The sequence below is a fragment of the Triturus cristatus genome, chromosome 10, assembly GCF_964204655.1.
Source record: "Triturus cristatus chromosome 10, aTriCri1.1, whole genome shotgun sequence".
Classification (NCBI taxonomy): domain Eukaryota; kingdom Metazoa; phylum Chordata; class Amphibia; order Caudata; family Salamandridae; genus Triturus; species Triturus cristatus.
Genome location: NC_140593.1, coordinates 134,741,857 through 134,760,769, shown reverse-complemented (window position 1 = coordinate 134,760,769; position 18,913 = coordinate 134,741,857). Strand labels below are relative to the sequence as shown.

Sequence of the window (18,913 nt, the reverse complement as noted above, 5' to 3'; positions counted from 1 at the left end):
CTGAAAAATATAATAAGATAAATTTTAGTATAACAAGATTACAGCCACAGTAACTACAGTTTCAACAAAACAACTTAATTGTGCAAATGTACAGATAATTCTTCACTAGAATTCAACCCTTTAGGGAACATTGTATCGAAGTCCACAATGTATCTGGACTCCAATTGTCTGAGATGGAGCAATTTGTTCCCTCCACGTACAGTGTCAATAACCGCATCTATTACCACCATTTTCAACAATCGTTCATTTTGAGCATGCAGCTCGAAAAAGTGCCGTGCCACAGGATACTGTTTGTTATTATGGCGCAGCGCCCCTACATGTTCTAACACTCTTTTTTTCGCACGATGAATGGTGCTGCCAATATATGCCTTATTACAAGGACATGTTAATGCATAAACACAGTACATGGTATTACAAGTAAGAGCTTTTTTGATGGTAAACTTTTTGCTCATACTTGAAAACTGTACCTCCGTACAATCCACACTGTTTCTGCAAGCCTTGCAATTTTTGCAGCAGCGAAATCCTGGCCTGCCAGTACTCTTTAGAGTAATTTCTCTGGTTATTACATTGGGACTTAATTCATCTCTCAGGGAATTACTTCTCTTAAAAGTGACTTGCGGATGGTTAGTCAGATATTTTTTAAGGTTGTTGTCAGTCAACAGAACATGCCAATGTTTGTCCAGAACACGGCGTAAGTCATGCGCCTGTCCTGAGTACGTAGTAATGAAACGGAGACTTTCCATTTCTGAAATTTGTTGCACCGGATGCAGTAACTCTTTACGTGCAACAGCATCTACTTTCTTGCATGCTTCTTTGATGGTATGTGAGTGGTAACCCCTATCTTTGAAGCGCTGCACCATATTAGCTTTTTCAATTATATAGCTGCTCTCTGTACTGCAATTGCGCTTAGCGCGTAATAATTCCCCGTATGGGATGCTGTACACCAATTTACGGGGATGAGAACTAGATGCACTCAGAATGCTGTTGCCAGCTGTCTTTTTCCAGTAAAGATGTGTATGTATGGTTTGTTCATTGATTTCCACCGTAACATCGAGGAACTCAACGGAGGTCCTACTAACATGTTCAGTGAAGACCAAATTATATGGGTTGTCATTCAGTTTGTTAACAAATGCACTGGCAGAGTCCAGATCACCCTTCCAAATTAAAAAGATGTCGTCAATATATCGGAGCCACAAGACACAGTTAGAGAATTCTTCCAGCTGTGAGGCCACCCGCTCCTCCCACCAGCCCATGACAAGATTGGCATAGCTGGGGGCGAAGCAGGTGCCCATCGCTGTGCCTTGTGACTGCCGATAGACGACATCATCAAACAGAAAAAAATTATTGGTCAAACAATATTCGATCATAGCCATGATCATTTCTGAGTGATGTAGGAGAGAAATAGAACGAGCTTTAAGGAAGTGTTGCACAGCCCTCAAACCCAACTGGTGTTGTATGCTTGTATACAAGCTACCGACATCCAGGGTAACCAAAATATAATCTGGTTCCCAGTGTATCCCATCAATAATGGTTAAAAAATGGGTAGTATCCCGTAAATAAGCTGGTAAAGCAACTACATATGGTCGTAAGTAGTGATCAATGTAGCGGGAAGTGTAACAGAGACCCAATAGATGAAACTATGGGTCTACCCGGGGAGTTGATAGGGTCCTTGTGCAGTTTGGGGAGTAAATATAACACAGGTATCCGAGGATGAGAGCATCTCAGATAGTTGAATTCCTCCCATTCTAGTAACCCCTTTTCCCTCAACCCCCAAACTAATTTTTTTCTGTTTGATGATGTCGTCTATCGGCACTCACAAGGCACAGCGATGGGCACCTGCTTCGCCCCCAGCTATGCTAATCTTGTCATGGGCTGGTGGGAGGAGCGGGTGGCCTCACAGCTGGAAGAATTCTCTAACTGTGTCTTGTGGCTCCGATATATTGACGACATCTTTTTAATTTGGAAGGGTGATCTGGACTCTGCCAGTGCATTTGTTAACAAACTGAATGACAACCCATATAATTTGGTCTTCACTGAACATGTTAGTAGGACCTCCGTTGAGTTCCTCGATGTTACGGTGGAAATCAATGAACAAACCATACATACACATCGTTACCGGAAAAAGACAGCTGGCAACAGCATTCTGAGTGCATCTAGTTCTCATCCCCGTAAATTGGTGTACAGCATCCCATACGGGGAATTATTACGCGCTAAGCGCAATTGCAGTACAGAGAGCAGCTATATAATTGAAAAAGCTAATTTGGTGCAGCGCTTCAAAGATAGGGGTTACCACTCACATACCATCAAAGAGGCATGCAAGAAAGTAGATGCTGTTGCACGTAATGAGTTACTGCATCCGGTGCAACAAATATCAGAAATGGAAAGTCTCCGTTTCATTACTACGTACTCAGGACAGGCGCATGACTTACGCCGTGTTCTGGACAAACATTGGCATGTTCTGTTGACTGACAACAACCTTAAAAAATATCTGACTAACCATCCGCAAGTCACTTTTAAGAGAAGTAATTCCCTGAGAGATTAATTAAGTCCCAATGTAATAACCAGCGAAATTACTCTAAAGAGTACTGGCAGGCCAGGATTTAGCTGCTGCAAAAATTGCAAGGCTTGCAGAAACAGTGTGGATTGTACGGAGGTACAGTTTTCAAGTATGAGCAAAAAGTTTACCATCAAAAAAGCTCTTACTTGTAATACCATGTACTGTGTTTATGCATTAACATGTCCTTGTAATAAGGCATATATTGGCAGCACCATTCATCGTGCGAAAAAAAGAGTGTTAGAACATGTAAGGGCGCTGCGCCATAATAACAAACAGTATCCTGTGGCACGGCACTTTTTCGAGCTGCATGCTCAAAATGAACGATTGTTGAAAATGGTGGTAATAGATGCTGTTATTGACACTGTACGTGGAGGGAACAAATTGCTCCATCTCAGACAATTGGAGTCCAGATACATTGTGGACTTCGATACAATGTTCCCTAAAGGGTTGAATTCTAGTGAAGAATTATCTGTACATTTGCACAATTAAGTTGTTTTGTTGAAACTGTAGTTACTGTGGCTGTAATCTTGTTATACTAAAATTGATCTTATTATATTTTTCAGGGATTGGTATCATAATCATGTTGGGGCCTTTTGATGAACTTGAACTTCGGATTACACTTAATTGAACTGTTTAAAGTACTGTACATCTTCTATTATGCCCACTGGGGCTTCATGTTTTGCATGGGTTTTGACATCATTACCAATTTGGTGGGGTGTACATTGATTACCCTAGCCTTAATAGCAAGAGAGATCTGTCCATCAGGGCTGAATCTCTGTATAATGTATAAAGCTTTTACATTATCGATTATTTGGAAGTACGTCCAACGTGATTTAGTTGCATACCGGCCCACTCGGGCTATATGTTTTGTATAATTTATGCTCATGCCTTAATAATTTTATATAATTAGCATGTGCAGAGTGATTCAGTTTGCACAATCAGTCATCACTTTATAATTAATTTTGTGTGATAATCAAGTTCAATATTTGTTATTATGCCTTTATTTTTTCAGGCTTCATGTCATACTGCTTGGTATTATAAGCTTTTACAATGAATTTTGTACTAGGCTAAGATGGCCGCCACGTTACCATTTCCCTGTACTGCATTATGTGGTCGAGATGAGTCTGTTGTTTATTTTGCGCATTATGAACTGTATTTAACTTTAATGAAAAAAACTTTCTTTAGCGTGAACAAGGCGAAAAGCTGAAACGCGTTGTGTGTGCAGTCCATTAAACTAGCTTTATAACTGCAAATCTCCCTGGTGTCCGTGTATACTTTCGGAAGAGAAAAGTTTGGATATATATATATATATATATATATATATATATATATATATATATATGAAACCCAGAGATGTCCTGTGCATGAAGACGCACTCGACAGCAAGCACATTTTCCAAATGCTTTAATCAGGGGAAATCGGCAAATGACATCCAGAACACAATTGCCTGACGCGTTTCAGGGCCCCCTGGCCCCTTCCTCATAGGCAGTCCGCTCTGATCACAACCGTGAATTCAAGGCTGGCCTTTATTCTACAGCTCCGCCCTCTGGTGGGTCTCACAGGTGAGTTGGTCATTTTAAGGATTCTGGTATCCGTAGTTTGTCTGTAGTTTGTAGCCTTGAAGTCTTAGTAAAGCCCTTCGGTGGGTGCTGTGATTAGGCAGTTATTTATCTTATTTTGTCAAGCCCTCCGGTGGGCCTCTGGATATTCTTTGCCGGTTTAATTTCAAAAGCTTCTGTCTCGCATGAAAAGCCAGAGACGTGTTCTCTGACCTTGCGACCCCTTTTCCATGTTTTCCAGGGAGGTGCAGTCTTCCACGGCCGGACTGCCGTGTATTTATGAAACCCAGAGATGTCCTGTGCATGAAGACGCACTCGACAGCAAGCACATTTTCCAAATGCTTTAATCAGGGGAAATCGGCAAATGACATCCAGAACACAATCCCCTGACGCGTTTCAGGGCCCCCTGGCCCCTTCCTCATAGGCAGTCCGCTCTGATCACAACCGTGAATTCAAGGCTGGCCTTTATTCTACAGCTCCGCCCTCTGGTGGGTCTCACAGGTGAGTTGGTCATTTTAAGGATTCTGGTATCCGTAGTTTGTCTGTAGTTTGTAGCCTTGAAGTCTTAGTAAAGCCCTTCGGTGGGTGCTGTGATTAGGCAGTTATTTATCTTATTTTGTCAAGCCCTCCGGTGGGCCTCTGGATATTCTTTGCCGGTTTAATTTCAAAAGCTTCTGTCTCGCATGAAAAGCCAGAGACGTGTTCTCTGACCTTGCGACCCCTTTTCCATGTTTTCCAGGGAGGTGCAGTCTTCCACGGCCGGACTGCCGTGTATTTATGAAACCCAGAGATGTCCTGTGCATGAAGACGCACTCGACAGCAAGCACATTTTCCAAATGCTTTAATCAGGGGAAATCGGCAAATGACATCCAGAACACAATCGCCTGACGCGTTTCAGGGCCCCCTGGCCCCTTCCTCATAGGCAGTCCGCTCTGATCACAACCGTGAATTCAAGGCTGGCCTTTATTCTACAGCTCCGCCCTCTGGTGGGTCTCACAGGTGAGTTGGTCATTTTAAGGATTCTGGTATCCGTAGTTTGTCTGTAGTTTGTAGCCTTGAAGTCTTAGTAAAGCCCTTCGGTGGGTGCTGTGATTAGGCAGTTATTTATCTTATTTTGTCAAGCCCTCCGGTGGGCCTCTGGATATTCTTTGCCGGTTTAATTTCAAAAGCTTCTGTCTCGCATGAAAAGCCAGAGACGTGTTCTCTGACCTTGCGACCCCTTTTCCATGTTTTCCAGGGAGGTGCAGTCTTCCACGGCCGGACGTCATTTGCCGATTTCCCCTGATTAAAGCATTTGGAAAATGTGCTTGCTGTCGAGTGCGTCTTCATGCACAGGACATCTCTGGGTTTCATAAATACACGGCAGTCCGGCCGTGGAAGACTGCACCTCCCTGGAAAACATGGAAAAGGGGTCGCAAGGTCAGAGAACACGTCTCTGGCTTTTCATGCGAGACAGAAGCTTTTGAAATTAAACCGGCAAAGAATATCCAGAGGCCCACCGGAGGGCTTGACAAAATAAGATAAATAACTGCCTAATCACAGCACCCACCGAAGGGCTTTACTAAGACTTCAAGGCTACAAACTACAGATACCAGAATCCTTAAAATGACCAACTCACCTGTGAGACCCACCAGAGGGCGGAGCTGTAGAATAAAGGCCAGCCTTGAATTCACGGTTGTGATCAGAGCGGACTGCCTATGAGGAAGGGGCCAGGGGGCCCTGAAACGCGTCAGGCGATTGTGTTCTGGATGTCATTTGCCGATTTCCCCTGATTAAAGCATTTGGAAAATGTGCTTGCTGTCGAGTGCGTCTTCATGCACAGGACATCTCTGGGTTTCATAAATACACGGCAGTCCGGCCGTGGAAGACTGCACCTCCCTGGAAAACATGGAAAAGGGGTCGCAAGGTCAGAGAACACGTCTCTGGCTTTTCATGCGAGACAGAAGCTTTTGAAATTAAACCGGCAAAGAATATCCAGAGGCCCACCGGAGGGCTTGACAAAATAAGATAAATAACTGCCTAATCACAGCACCCACCGAAGGGCTTTACTAAGACTTCAAGGCTACAAACTACAGACAAACTACGGATACCAGAATCCTTAAAATGACCAACTCACCTGTGAGACCCACCAGAGGGCGGAGCTGTAGAATAAAGGCCAGCCTTGAATTCACGGTTGTGATCAGAGCGGACTGCCTATGAGGAAGGGGCCAGGGGGCCCTGAAACGCGTCAGGCGATTGTGTTCTGGATGTCATTTGCCGATTTCCCCTGATTAAAGCATTTGGAAAATGTGCTTGCTGTCGAGTGCGTCTTCATGCACAGGACATCTCTGGGTTTCATAAATACACGGCAGTCCGGCCGTGGAAGACTGCACCTCCCTGGAAAACATGGAAAAGGGGTCGCAAGGTCAGAGAACACGTCTCTGGCTTTTCATGCGAGACAGAAGCTTTTGAAATTAAACCGGCAAAGAATATCCAGAGGCCCACCGGAGGGCTTGACAAAATAAGATAAATAACTGCCTAATCACAGCACCCACCGAAGGGCTTTACTAAGACTTCAAGGCTACAAACTACAGACAAACTACGGATACCAGAATCCTTAAAATGACCAACTCACCTGTGAGACCCACCAGAGGGCGGAGCTGTAGAATAAAGGCCAGCCTTGAATTCACGGTTGTGATCAGAGCGGACTGCCTATGAGGAAGGGGCCAGGGGGCCCTGAAACGCGTCAGGCGATTGTGTTCTGGATGTCATTTGCCGATTTCCCCTGATTAAAGCATTTGGAAAATGTGCTTGCTGTCGAGTGCGTCTTCATGCACAGGACATCTCTGGGTTTCATATATATATATATATATATATATATATATATATATATATATATATATATATATATATATATATATATATATATATATATATATATATATATATATACATATGTTGTAAAAGCATATTTGATCTAAAATAATGCGGGGTAAAGAGTGCGTGGTAAAGGCATGCAGAGTATTTCCCTGCGTTGTTCCGTCACACAACCAAATATGAATTTATTTACAAATATAGTTTTGACTAAATTACGTTTCCACTGTTAGAAGTGGAAAGTATGAGAATTCTTCCCCATAACCTTTCAGCCTGGCCTACACAAATCACTTTTATCCTTCCTTTCACACTCTTTGCAAGCTTCTTACATGTTCCATTGAAAGAAAGGCTGTAGGCCCACGCTGATGATGCCTGCTCTTTTTATGACCCCAGTTTGGGAACCATCAATTCATTTTCCCTGCATGAACATAAGTGAAAGGTGGAATTGTAGCTGGGCTCCTTGCAAATTTCAAACTTTGGAAAAACGTCTGTAGTTTCCAAATTTGCTCTTGCAATTGCATGCCAGCCCTTGACACTTCATGTCATCCTATCCTGTAGAAACAAGGCAGCTATAGAAGAACTGGTTTCTTTGCTCTCCTCATCCTCATGACAAGGGGCAAAAGGTTGGTGCAGTCAAGGCAAGTTTCAGGCTCTTTTTTTCAACAAGAAGTGTATTTATGGTTGTAAATAAGGTTTGCAAATATGGTCATATAGTTAAAATACTTATTAAAAAAAGTACTGGCGCTGCCCTTGTTTTCATCTAGCATTTGTAGAAAAATAGTCATGTGAAGAGTTGATTCCATTCTAGGTAGATAGTCCAGGCCGTAAAGCCCAACTTCTGTATTGGAAATGCAAAGATTTATTAGAAAAGGCAGTATTTGGTTCAGTTTCTGCACCCAGCTGACCATCATCCAGCACAGTCAAATAATGCACGTTAGAAATTGGAAATGTAAATTATTGAGGAGAACTTTTGAGATATTGGGGTGCTTTGAGTACAGTAAGATAGAAATGGTTACAGGTACTTCTTTTTAAGCCAAGTAATTGAACTTCACACTTACCAGAGAGCTTGTTGTCATTATATAACTCCACCAAGTTTGTATGTCTTACCCTCTTTTCTCTTGCTTGATGCCCAGGCCTTGTCTTTGCAAACTAGACGGCTCCTTGTAGTGTGCTTTGCTGGTTCTCCACTTCTTAATTGAATATACTGCTGCTTCGTCATCTATATCGTACTTTTGGCTTTTGATGTGTCTGCTTCCAACCTGTTTCCTACAAATCACTGATCCTTTAGTTGGTGAAATGTTTTTTTAACCCCGTTCCTTTCCAACATGAGTTGCTGGGTGACACAGAATATTAGAAAAAGAAATAAGAGGGCTATGTACTTTAAAATGACTTGTCACTACCAATTGTTGCATCATCCTTTAAAAAATAATAAATCTGTAAATTGAATTGAACCGTGAAGCCTGTGTTTTTACACTTCTAATTACAAACAATCCAATAGTTCTGTAATTGCACAGGCTCAATCTGTACTTTGATTTTTGCTCTGCTTTATTGAAATGTTTTATTTTATGATATAATTTGATTTTTGCCTGGTAACAATTGTTGTTCTTCATACACAAGCTATATAAATACAAATGCTTTTTCTGTATTGATTTAAATACACATTAATAAAATTAAGCTACATATTCTGGGTCCCAGCTTGTAGCTACACTTCTAAATTAATCAAAGTTTTATGTTGTACATAAAAAGTCTTATTGGAAGATGGCGTACAAAATGTTACTATTGAGACTCACTTCTCTCAGTTCAATGTTTTACGATTTACACTTCTATGTTATTTTGTCTAGTTCCATTTACAACCTGAGCATACTTATGCCAACGAATGTTCTGGGAATTATAACAAGGTGCCAAAACTCATCAATAATTAAAACTGATTGGCCTGGAAATAGTAATTTTTTTACAGGTTTGCAATAAGTTAGTTGTTGCTCTCTGCATAAAGAGATAGTTGTAGCTTTTTCCAGATTGATGGATCAGGCCTTTGCCTTAGAATTTAATGTGAAGAACCGGGAGTAAGCACACAGGATAAACAGTGACGTAATTGTTCTGACGATTTCGCTGCCTTGTGAGCAGTGCACAAGTCATTTACTACTTCGTGTGCTGTGAGTTATTAAAACACAGCTTGTTTTTGACCAAGGCAGTTAAGTGTGAAAATGTATCTGGGTGGTTGTCATGGAAATATTTATAACTGCAATGAAAATTATAGTTGCTGTTGAATCTTCGCTTCCTTACTCCTAAATTCTTAAATAAACCTCTTCATGGATTGGGATTGTGTCTGGCGGTGATGGTCTGTGAAGTCCTCCTGCTTCAGGCCCTTTTTCTTTTCTTCTCCATTTAAGTCGAACGACACTTCCGATCAAACCCTGCAAATGAAACTGAAGCAGCTGGCTCGCCAGGCCTTAGACAGGTAAGTCACCTTTCACACGCTTGTTCCGAATTGTTTAGCATGCACTGTGTACTGTTTTGTGTTGTCTGGCTATTTGGTATTCATCGTAGTGGAATATTGTGGAAATGTGGATTTTCCTGGTCAGTTATGTCCCCTATCTTGGACCCCAACGGTTCTATATACATGTTACAAGTACATGTATGTTCCCTCCAGTTCCAGTTTCTAAGACGCAAACATATGTGTGTCTACCGTCAACATGTTCTCTGTCAGATCCGCCATCTATGGGCTGGATATTCGATTCCTAAGCATGACAGGCCACCGACTTTATATGGCTAAGTTACTCCATTTTTACAGTTCAGGCGAGTAGGCCCGATTCTGTCCTCAAAGCCTTTCCCTGCTCTCTGTCTCTGACAGCTTCAGCTTGAGCTCGCATCTGTATCCATGAACTTTGTCCTACTCCCTGTGCAGCTAACGGTGCCTGCCTCGGCTAGTTTTCGCCTGTCTGCCAAGAAGCTGTATTTCACCTTCGAATTATCTATTTTGCTCTTCAGCCGATGCATTCCTGTCTAGTGATTTAGGTAAACATTTCCTTTAGCTCACAAGCAAAGGACTCAGCCTTTCCGTCCTCCTGCAAGTGATTCATAGCCCTGCTGCCATGGAAAGTTTTCTGCCCCTCACATCTCATATAGACACTTAGACGCTTGTACACGCACACACAGTTAGTATAGAATAGATTCTGTCCGAGAGTCCTTCCTTGTGAATAACATAGTTCTCTAAACATAGGATGTTAGATATGATTTGGGATTAGGTTGACTTGACCCCTCAGACTTTTCGTCTCCATATGTAGAGTTAATGTCAAGTCCCCTTCACCCCCTAGTTGCACGTCAATTACACGTCATACTGCTGCGCGCGCATCTATGCCAAGTATTATCTTATAGATCCACCTATGTCTGATAATCCTAACCAATTATGTTTCTTTTATTCCTTATTACGCCTAGTTTCGATTATGTCACTGTCACGTCATTTTTCTTATCAAATGTTACGCCTTCTACATTCGTTTCATTGTAATGCACTTATTATAAAAATGCATGTCTATCAACAAAATATTGTACTTCACTTCCTGAACCCTCGTGGTGACGGAACCTGAAGGCCGCGACTCGAGTCGGCCATTTTGAATGGAATAAAGCCCATTTAGAAACCTCTTATACCACGGATTCTGCCTCTTGTTATTTTGAGCTATTTACTTTATTTTAAGATTCCGTATGAAATTCAGTCCGGTATTTTATTTACCACATAATGGCGCCCGAACAGGGACACTTTCTCATCTCACGCGCCGGCGGTGCGTTGCAGGCCCGGTCTCCTGCCACAGCTGGACGGACCATAAACGCGTACCAGCAGGATTTCCTGTAAGCTCCCTCCGGTCAAGCGGGGGCGACTGAGGCTGCGATCAACCCAGACGAGGCGGTGAGAAGTGCGAAGTATCCCGACCAGAGCCTAGCTGAGAGAGCAAGATCCGAGGTATACAGAGGCCCACCAGGTTTTCCGAAATCCCGATGTCCAGAGGGTCCGCTGTCCGCAGTTATCGAGTCCTGTCCATTCTCTGAGGCCTTCCGTTTCAAGGAGCTACTCGGTGAGTACCATCGCCGGGGAGGCGTGTTGACGCGCACATAGGTTGTGCCGGTCAAAACGGATTTGGGTACACAAATCCGGTCTGCACTGTTTAGCAGTGTATATGTACTGTTTAGCAGTATATCAAGTATTCCGAAGTATTCAGTTATTGTCAAGAATTCAGCGTGGTGATTAGTTAGGCAGACTGTCATCATTGTCGACCATTATTAAATGTTTAATGTTTAATGTTTAAAGTATTCAGAAAATGTCTTGCATATTGTGGTATGAATGACTGTTCATTGTTCACTGTTCATCATTGTGTTTCTCGTATTAAGTAAGTTCAAGAGTAAGTATCAGGTCAGTTGTCAATATGCCTTCCCTCCTTGGCGCTCTTCTCGAAGTTAAGACAGATTACTACCAGAAAAGGGGTGCTTGAAGAAGCAGTTCCTATTCCTCCTAGAGACACTCCAGGACATTTCATGTACCATAAGCATGGCTTAGATGCCATATTGTTTCTTGATCTATGGGTAGATTATACCAAGGGATTACCGGAAAGTCAAAGGTGGCCCGCAGCGGGAACCTGGGATGCAGAGTGCATCATGAAAGTGGAGGAAGAGTTATGGAAAAGAAAGGTCAGACAGTCACAGAAAGACGCTGTCGAGTTATGGCGTAAAGAATCTCATAGACGAACAGAAAAAGCACGTAGACAAGAAGAGAGGAGTAAAGAAAGTTCAAATAAAGTTCAAGAAAATCTATTAATTGAGGAAGGTATCCGAGTGAAATCAGAACAAGTAAATAGACAAAGAAATGCTCTTATGAATGGTATGTATCCCCTACTAGCCGAAGGATTACCTAAGGCTGCTCCAGAGATACCAAAAGACTTGCCACCCCCATTATTTCCAATTAAGGTACATCCAAAGGGGCTTCCCAGAACCGCAGAAGATGTTTTTCTTTCCTCATATCTAGATGACGCAGCTCCCGAGTATGCTAACGCCGCACCACATAGACCATCTGGCAGAGGGGTTCAACGTCAGGATCAGGTATCTGTCCCCGTGCAACAGCAAGTTCCGACACAAGCGTCGGCAAGCACATCCGTTTCCGCATCTGTCTCCGCAGTCGACTCTACAGAGGTATCGACACCCATAGTTGCGGTGTCACGTTCGACGAACCCTTTCACACCCGACGCCCCAGATGGGGCCACGGGAGGTGCTAGCAGTACTTTTACACCACCTAGAATAAATAAACTTGTCTTTCAAGAGTCAACACATTCACGTACACCAAAATTCGTAAATGAACGTACGCTTAAGGAACTCCTTGTAAATTGTAGATATGACCCAGTGGTTGGTAAAGAGGACGAAATGGTCCTGGCATCATTACGTATCAGACGAGCCGCAGAGTATTTAGCAAGGTTACCAGGAATGACTACGCATCTGGATAACATATATCATTTTGTTCAAACAGGACGAGATCCAGGATGTATTAACAGAGCTATGGAATTCCAGAAAGTAGAGATACAGGGGGAACTGTTACGTTTCCTCATAAACTGTGTGATCAGAAATCAAGATCGTCCGGGGGTAGACCCGAATGTAATGCTTACTCTTACAAGATGGAGTCAGAATATATCAGAAGGGAGACACGATAAGCAAAATTGTATAATAGCCATGTGCCGAAAAATCCGTAAAGAAATAGAGCGTATCCATGAAGAAAGATTGGGAACAGACGAGTTTGAGCAAGATGAAGTGTCCGAATCAGGGAACTCTGCAAGACAGTCAGAGACCATAGCCTATGTAGGCAGAGGAAGATCCTGTGAAAATACTAGATGTTTTTCTGATCCAATACACTCTGTATACCCAAATAATAGCAGAACGTATCCGACGCCTGTAATAAATCTGAAATCTCCTGAACATTCGTTTCAAGCCGCAGATAAAATACTACGAGAACGAAGGGGTTATCACCTCCTCGATTCCATAGATGAGCAAGAATTAGCCAGATCAGCCGTTCACTGGATTGTTAGTCCTGAAAAATACGGTGATGAGACCGTAGCACACACGTTTCTCAACCTCAGTACAGATGAACAACGTTTAGCTGGAATCTATATGATTCAGCAACTCCTTATATTATATAAGAGCCAACATGCTGACCCTGGTCCTTTACCTGATATATTAACGGAACTACTCACGTACAGATGGAGAGGTTCTAGTAACAAGCTAATTAAAGAGATATTAGTGTCACGTAAGCAGTACGTCCTTTTTGTAAATCCAGATTCTCTCTCCCTGCCCCCCAGAGAAAGAGCACCGTACTACATGGATAGACAAAATCCTTTACGAGAGGTGCACCCAATAAAAGGCGAAGACAATGAGTTTCACCGTGTATTTGTTTACACACCCATATCAAAAATGGAATTATTAGAAATGAAGAAAGTAGTACCTAGTCATGACAAAGACCCAGCGGGTTTCCACCGAGAAATTAAAGACATGTTACTGATGGGAGAGTACACCTTTCCTGATATTATGACGATATTAAAGGTGCTTTTGCCTGCTGGCATTTATGAAAAACTGAAAGAAAAAGAGTGGGAAGTGGGAGACCAAAAGATAGACTGGACAGCATTAGCAGAGGAAGAAAGGACCCGAACTGCAGGTTCAGGGCTCGGGGATAAAGTTAAACTGTTACCAGGTTTACTAGTACAGGTACTGCCACGTTTATTAACTACAAAAAAGGAAGATTGGGGTGCAATCACAGCCTGTAAACAAAAGCAAGATGAAGACACAAGCGATTATTATGCTCGATTTGAAAAATGTTTTGGTATAAATAGTGGTATAAAAGCAAGTAGTGACTCATATCCACATCTATTTGTGACAAAATTAGTGGAAAATGCATTGCCCCCAGTGAAGAATAGAATATTGAAATTCGAGAGTACCTGGCAAAGTAACACTCCGTCGCAAATGCTACAAATGTTACAGTATCATCACAATAGAATTAGGGATGAACAAGAACACGAGCATAGACGCATGAAGGATACAAAAATGAAAATGCTAGTTTCTCAGACAGTACCAGCAGATGGTCACAAAAAGGGTGTGACACATTCTGGTGATTCTGCAGTTCCTGTAAAAGGAACCTGCAATTACTGTAAACAACTAGGCCATTATGTACACGATTGTCCAGTCCTGAAACGTAATATAGCTACAGGTATTGCAAAAGAGAGACCACGATTAGTTAGACAAGATCAGAATGAACAAGGAGCTATGCAGCATGGACAGTCCATGCCAGTTCAGCAACAGTCCATGCCAGCCTCACAGCAACCCATACAGTTTGTGCCAGCTGCACCACCGTTGCCCGCTACTGCCACACAAACTACAACACGACAAATGTATCAGACTGCACAGTATGAATACCCTGAGTATCAGCGTTACGCATGAACCAGCCTAGAGAGGGAAGTTGACTTACCGCTTATCGAGATTCCGGTAGATCAAGAAGGACCTTATGTACATAGTGAATTATTAGGTCAAGATAGAAAATTCTTACTCGATACAGGGGCAAGTCGAACAACTATAAAACGAAGTGAGGTTCCAGGGGCACCCCTCTCAGGCTCTCAAAATGTTTCCCTTGGTTTTTCGGGAAAACCTATTGTTAATGAAGTATCACAGCCTCTACCACTTACGATAGGACCTTTGACACGAACTACAGATTTATTGCTTACTAAATCATGCCCAGAAAATCTGTTAGGAATTAAAACTCTGAAAGCACTAGGAGCCATAATATGTTGTTCTCCGGAAGGAGTAAGGTTGTTTTTGCGTGATTTTAAAGGTCACTATGTGTCTAGAGACATGGATCCCCGACTACAGACTTTACCAGTACATCTATGGGCACAAGGCCCTACGGATGTTGGCTGCATGAACATTACACCCTATCGAGTTACATTGAAAGCAGGAGTGGTACTACCACGAATGCGACAATACAAGTTACCGCATGATGCTGTAGTGGCTTTGCTGAAAATCATTGATGAGCTAATTGCCCAGGGAGTAGTTGTAGAAACAGACTCCAATGTATGTAATTCACCGATAATTCCGATTCTTAATCGAACTGATCCTACTGCCCCACCAGTGTACCGATTGGTTATTGATTTGCGTGAACCAAACAAGTGTATTGTACCACAATTCCCTGTGGTCCCTGATATATCATCATTGTTGACAGCAATTGATTCCGAAGCAACATTTTTTACTGTAATTGATCTCAAGAATGCCTTTTTCAGCGTCCCAATAGATCCGGAAAGCCAATACTTGTTCGGATTCAGTTTAAATGGACGCAGCTTTAAATTCTCACGCGCTCCCCAAGGATTCACAGAAAGCCCCAGCATCTACAGCCAAGCACTGAAACGAGAACTTGACAGTATCCACATGCCAGTCAATACAGCACTGCTTCAATATGTCGATGATCTGCTGATCACCGCGAGAAGCGAGCCAGAATGTGAAAAAGCTTCTCTGACAGTTTTACATTTCCTAGCCGACAAGGGGCACAAGGTGTCCCCTTCTAAGCTGCAATTCTGTGTTCAGCGAGTTATTTATCTTGGTCACTCGCTGTCCAAGGAGGGAAGGCAGCTTACACCAGATCGCATCCAGTTAATTGCTAATATGTCAATACCCCAGACACAGAAGGAGGTGCGAGCTTTCATAGGCCTCACTTCATATTGTAGGCAGTGGATCCCTCAGTACGCATTTCTAGCAAAACCACTCATTCAGTTAACCACACAGGAGGCAGCCACATCGACTGTTCTCCCTTGGACTCAGGAACATACACAAGCTTTTGAAAGCCTAAAGGAAGCTTTATGTCAAGCACCTGTTTTAGCAACACCATGTTATAGCAAACATTTTACACTCTTTGTTACAGAACGCGAAGGTACTGCCTTGTCAGTACTCACTCAGGATCAAGCAGGATCACGCAAGCCATGTGCCTATTTTTCCAGTACATTAGATCCCGTAGCTCAGGCTTTGCCTGCATGCCTGAAGTCAGTGGCAGCGACAGCTTTAGCAATCAGACAAAGCGATGCCATAGTATTAGGACACCCATTGACAGTACAAGTACCACATGCAGTAGAGATTCTTGTGAACCGAACACAAACACAACACTTGACCATAGCAAGACTTACCGGTTATGAACTGACATTGTTTCAACCACACATAGAGATCCGACGGTGTAATACATTGAATCCTGCTACACTATTACCTGTAATTGGAACAGACCCACTAGCTCATGATTGTGTTGAAATCATTGAAATAAAGACGAAACCTAGACAAGACTTGACAGACGTTCCATTGTTAGATCCAGACCTGACGTTGTATGTAGACGGATCGTGCATGAGAACAAGTACAGGAGATTTAGTGGCCGCGTATGCAGTCACAACAGACACTGAAATTATTGAGACACATTGTATAGATACTCTGTCAGCCCAAGCAGCAGAACTTATTGCTCTAACGCAAGCCTGTATTCAAGCCACAAATAAGAAAGTTAATGTATACACTGACTCACGTTATGCATTCGGAGTTGTACACGACTTCGGCGTGCTATGGCGAGAGAGAGGTTATTTAACGTCCCATGGTGCCCACATTCAGCACGGACCCCTCATTCATGCCTTGTTAGACGCAATACATTTACCCACTGCTATATCGATTATGAAATGTAAAGCACACACGAAGGTTACTGATACCATTTCTCAAGGAAATGATTTAGCTGACAGAACAGCTAAACAGACTGCTCAGAATCGCACATTAGACATGACAAAGCCAATAGTTCAGACACCAACACAGTGTATGACAATTAAGGATCCCGCACTTGACGTAATTGACATACAGACACATGCCACAGCAGAAGAAATAAAGAAGTGGACGGAACTAGGAGGGATCCAGACAGATCAAGGATGGATGACGAAGGAGAAATCTGTATGGTTTCTCCCTGATTCCATGGTTCAAGCCATTATAGCTACAGTTCACAGCCCAGCACATTTGGGAGAGAAGGCTATGCTAGACAGCATTCAGCACATTTGGTTCAACAAACATTTACGAGCAGCAGCTAAACAAAAGGTTCGTACCTGTATGATATGTTGTCAGTTTAATCCAGGAAAGAGTGTTCCCGTAGAGCAGGGTGGATTTCAGCCTCCTGACCATCCTTTTGAAGTCCTCCAGATGGATTATATTCAGATGGAACGTTGTCGAGGATTCAAATATGTTCTCGTAGTTGTCTGCGCTCTCTCCCGTTGGACAGAGGCGTATCCCGTATCAGATTACACTGCCCCGACTACTGCCAAGCAGCTAGTTCGAGAATTCTTCCCACGGTACGGTTTACCACGTGTTGTATATTCAGATAACGGCCAGCCTTTCTCATCCGAATTAATGAAACATGTCTCACTTTTGTTGGGATATCAGTGGAAATTCCACTGTGTCCGACACCCCGAGGCAGCAGGTCTCGTGGAACGACATAATCAACTTTTAAAAATCAGACTGTCTAAAATATGTCAGGAAAAGGGTGTGGACTGGATAGTAGCCTTACCAGTTGCGCTATTTTACATGAGGATGGTAGCACACTCTCGAACAGGGCTATCCCCTTATGAAGTGATCTTTGGTAGACCACCGAATATGTGGGGGACGCCTATACCCCGTAAAATAACTGATGTTGACTGTAATATGCTGACAGATTACCTGGCTTCCTTGATGTCTGCACTACAATCTTGTCGTTCACAGGTAATCGCAGCTTTTCCCGACAACACCGAGGTGAAACCTCATGATGTAATTCCTGGCGATTATGTCCTCGTCAGGAATTTTGATCGGAAAACCCAACTGGAGCCAAGGTGGAGACTTCCTAAGTTGGTCCTGCTGACGACCAGAACAGCTGTGAAGATCGAAGGAAGGAAAGGCTGGGTGCATACCAGCCATATCAAAAAATTTCATGGACTTCCTCCTGACACAAACAGTATTCCCCGTGTGTCTTCCCCCATTGACTCAAAGCTACCTTTGGCTGAGGCCAGTAGCACCGAACTCTATAAACAGAAACTCAGGTCCAGATCTAAACTGTCGGACGATTTGATTGTTTAAGTCCTCTCCAAGGTGAAGCGGTTGAATCTGTCCCGACATGTATCCCTTAGGTCTGAATCATGTAGAGTCCAGAATCATAATGAAACGACATGCTTATTGTAAATTACTGCGTAGCCACTGTATTGTGACTTTATTAATTTTGTTTTCCTTGAGTTTTTTAATAGTTACTGCAAGTATATTGTTGCATATGTATTATCCTGTTTCTAAACGTGTTTTCAATATAACTGATGAACATTCTTTTAGTGACCTACCCCCACATGAGTTGTCCTATAGACTTGCGCTGCGTAATAACACATTCATTAGTATGTTACATCATTCCCATCAGACTAGTAATGCCACCAATTGTTGGGTGTGTGGCCGACTTCCTCCCTATCAGAATAACAAAGGAGTTCTGCCTTTCTTTCCACATCCGTTCACACACAATGGCTCCTGTGGAGCATGGTTTAGTTTATTAAATTCCATAGACCCAGACACAGCAGTTTATCAACAACATTGGATATGGGGAAATCTGAATCTAGTTTTATTCAAAGTCTGTCACCCTAATAAGGAGGGTCACCCCAGTAGAACAGGAACTGATTTAGAAAATGAAGTGTATAAATTAGGTAATTTTACGCCTAATCTTATGATTTTGAATGTCAAATCCGAAGTTGAACTAATTCTGCCCACTATGTCAGTATTTCCAGTAAAGGGTGAATTATGTGTAAGAAAAGTTGGTTCCATACATATGGACCATAGCCAATGTGTTACTACAGTAGAATATAGTGATCAAGGGAAATCTTCATTTAGAGCTTCTCGCCATTCTTACTTTATATGTGGT

The 18,913-nt window shown here is 42.7% G+C and overlaps 1 protein-coding gene across 6 annotated transcripts in view; it reads left to right on the top strand.

The window, feature by feature from the left end:
• Nucleotides 1–18,913, top strand: part of CAPN7 (calpain 7) — a 371,178-nt gene that overhangs the window by 115,664 nt on the left and 236,601 nt on the right. For 5 of the 6 annotated variants that reach the window (XM_085630640.1, XM_085630642.1, XM_085630639.1 and 2 more), the window contains one exon: nt 9,360–9,427. The exons of the other annotated variant lie outside the window; for it this stretch is intronic. In XM_085630640.1, coding sequence (XP_085486766.1) covers nt 9,360–9,427 — 68 coding nt within the window. The remainder of the gene's footprint in view (nt 1–9,359; nt 9,428–18,913) is intronic. 6 annotated transcript variants of the gene reach the window in all.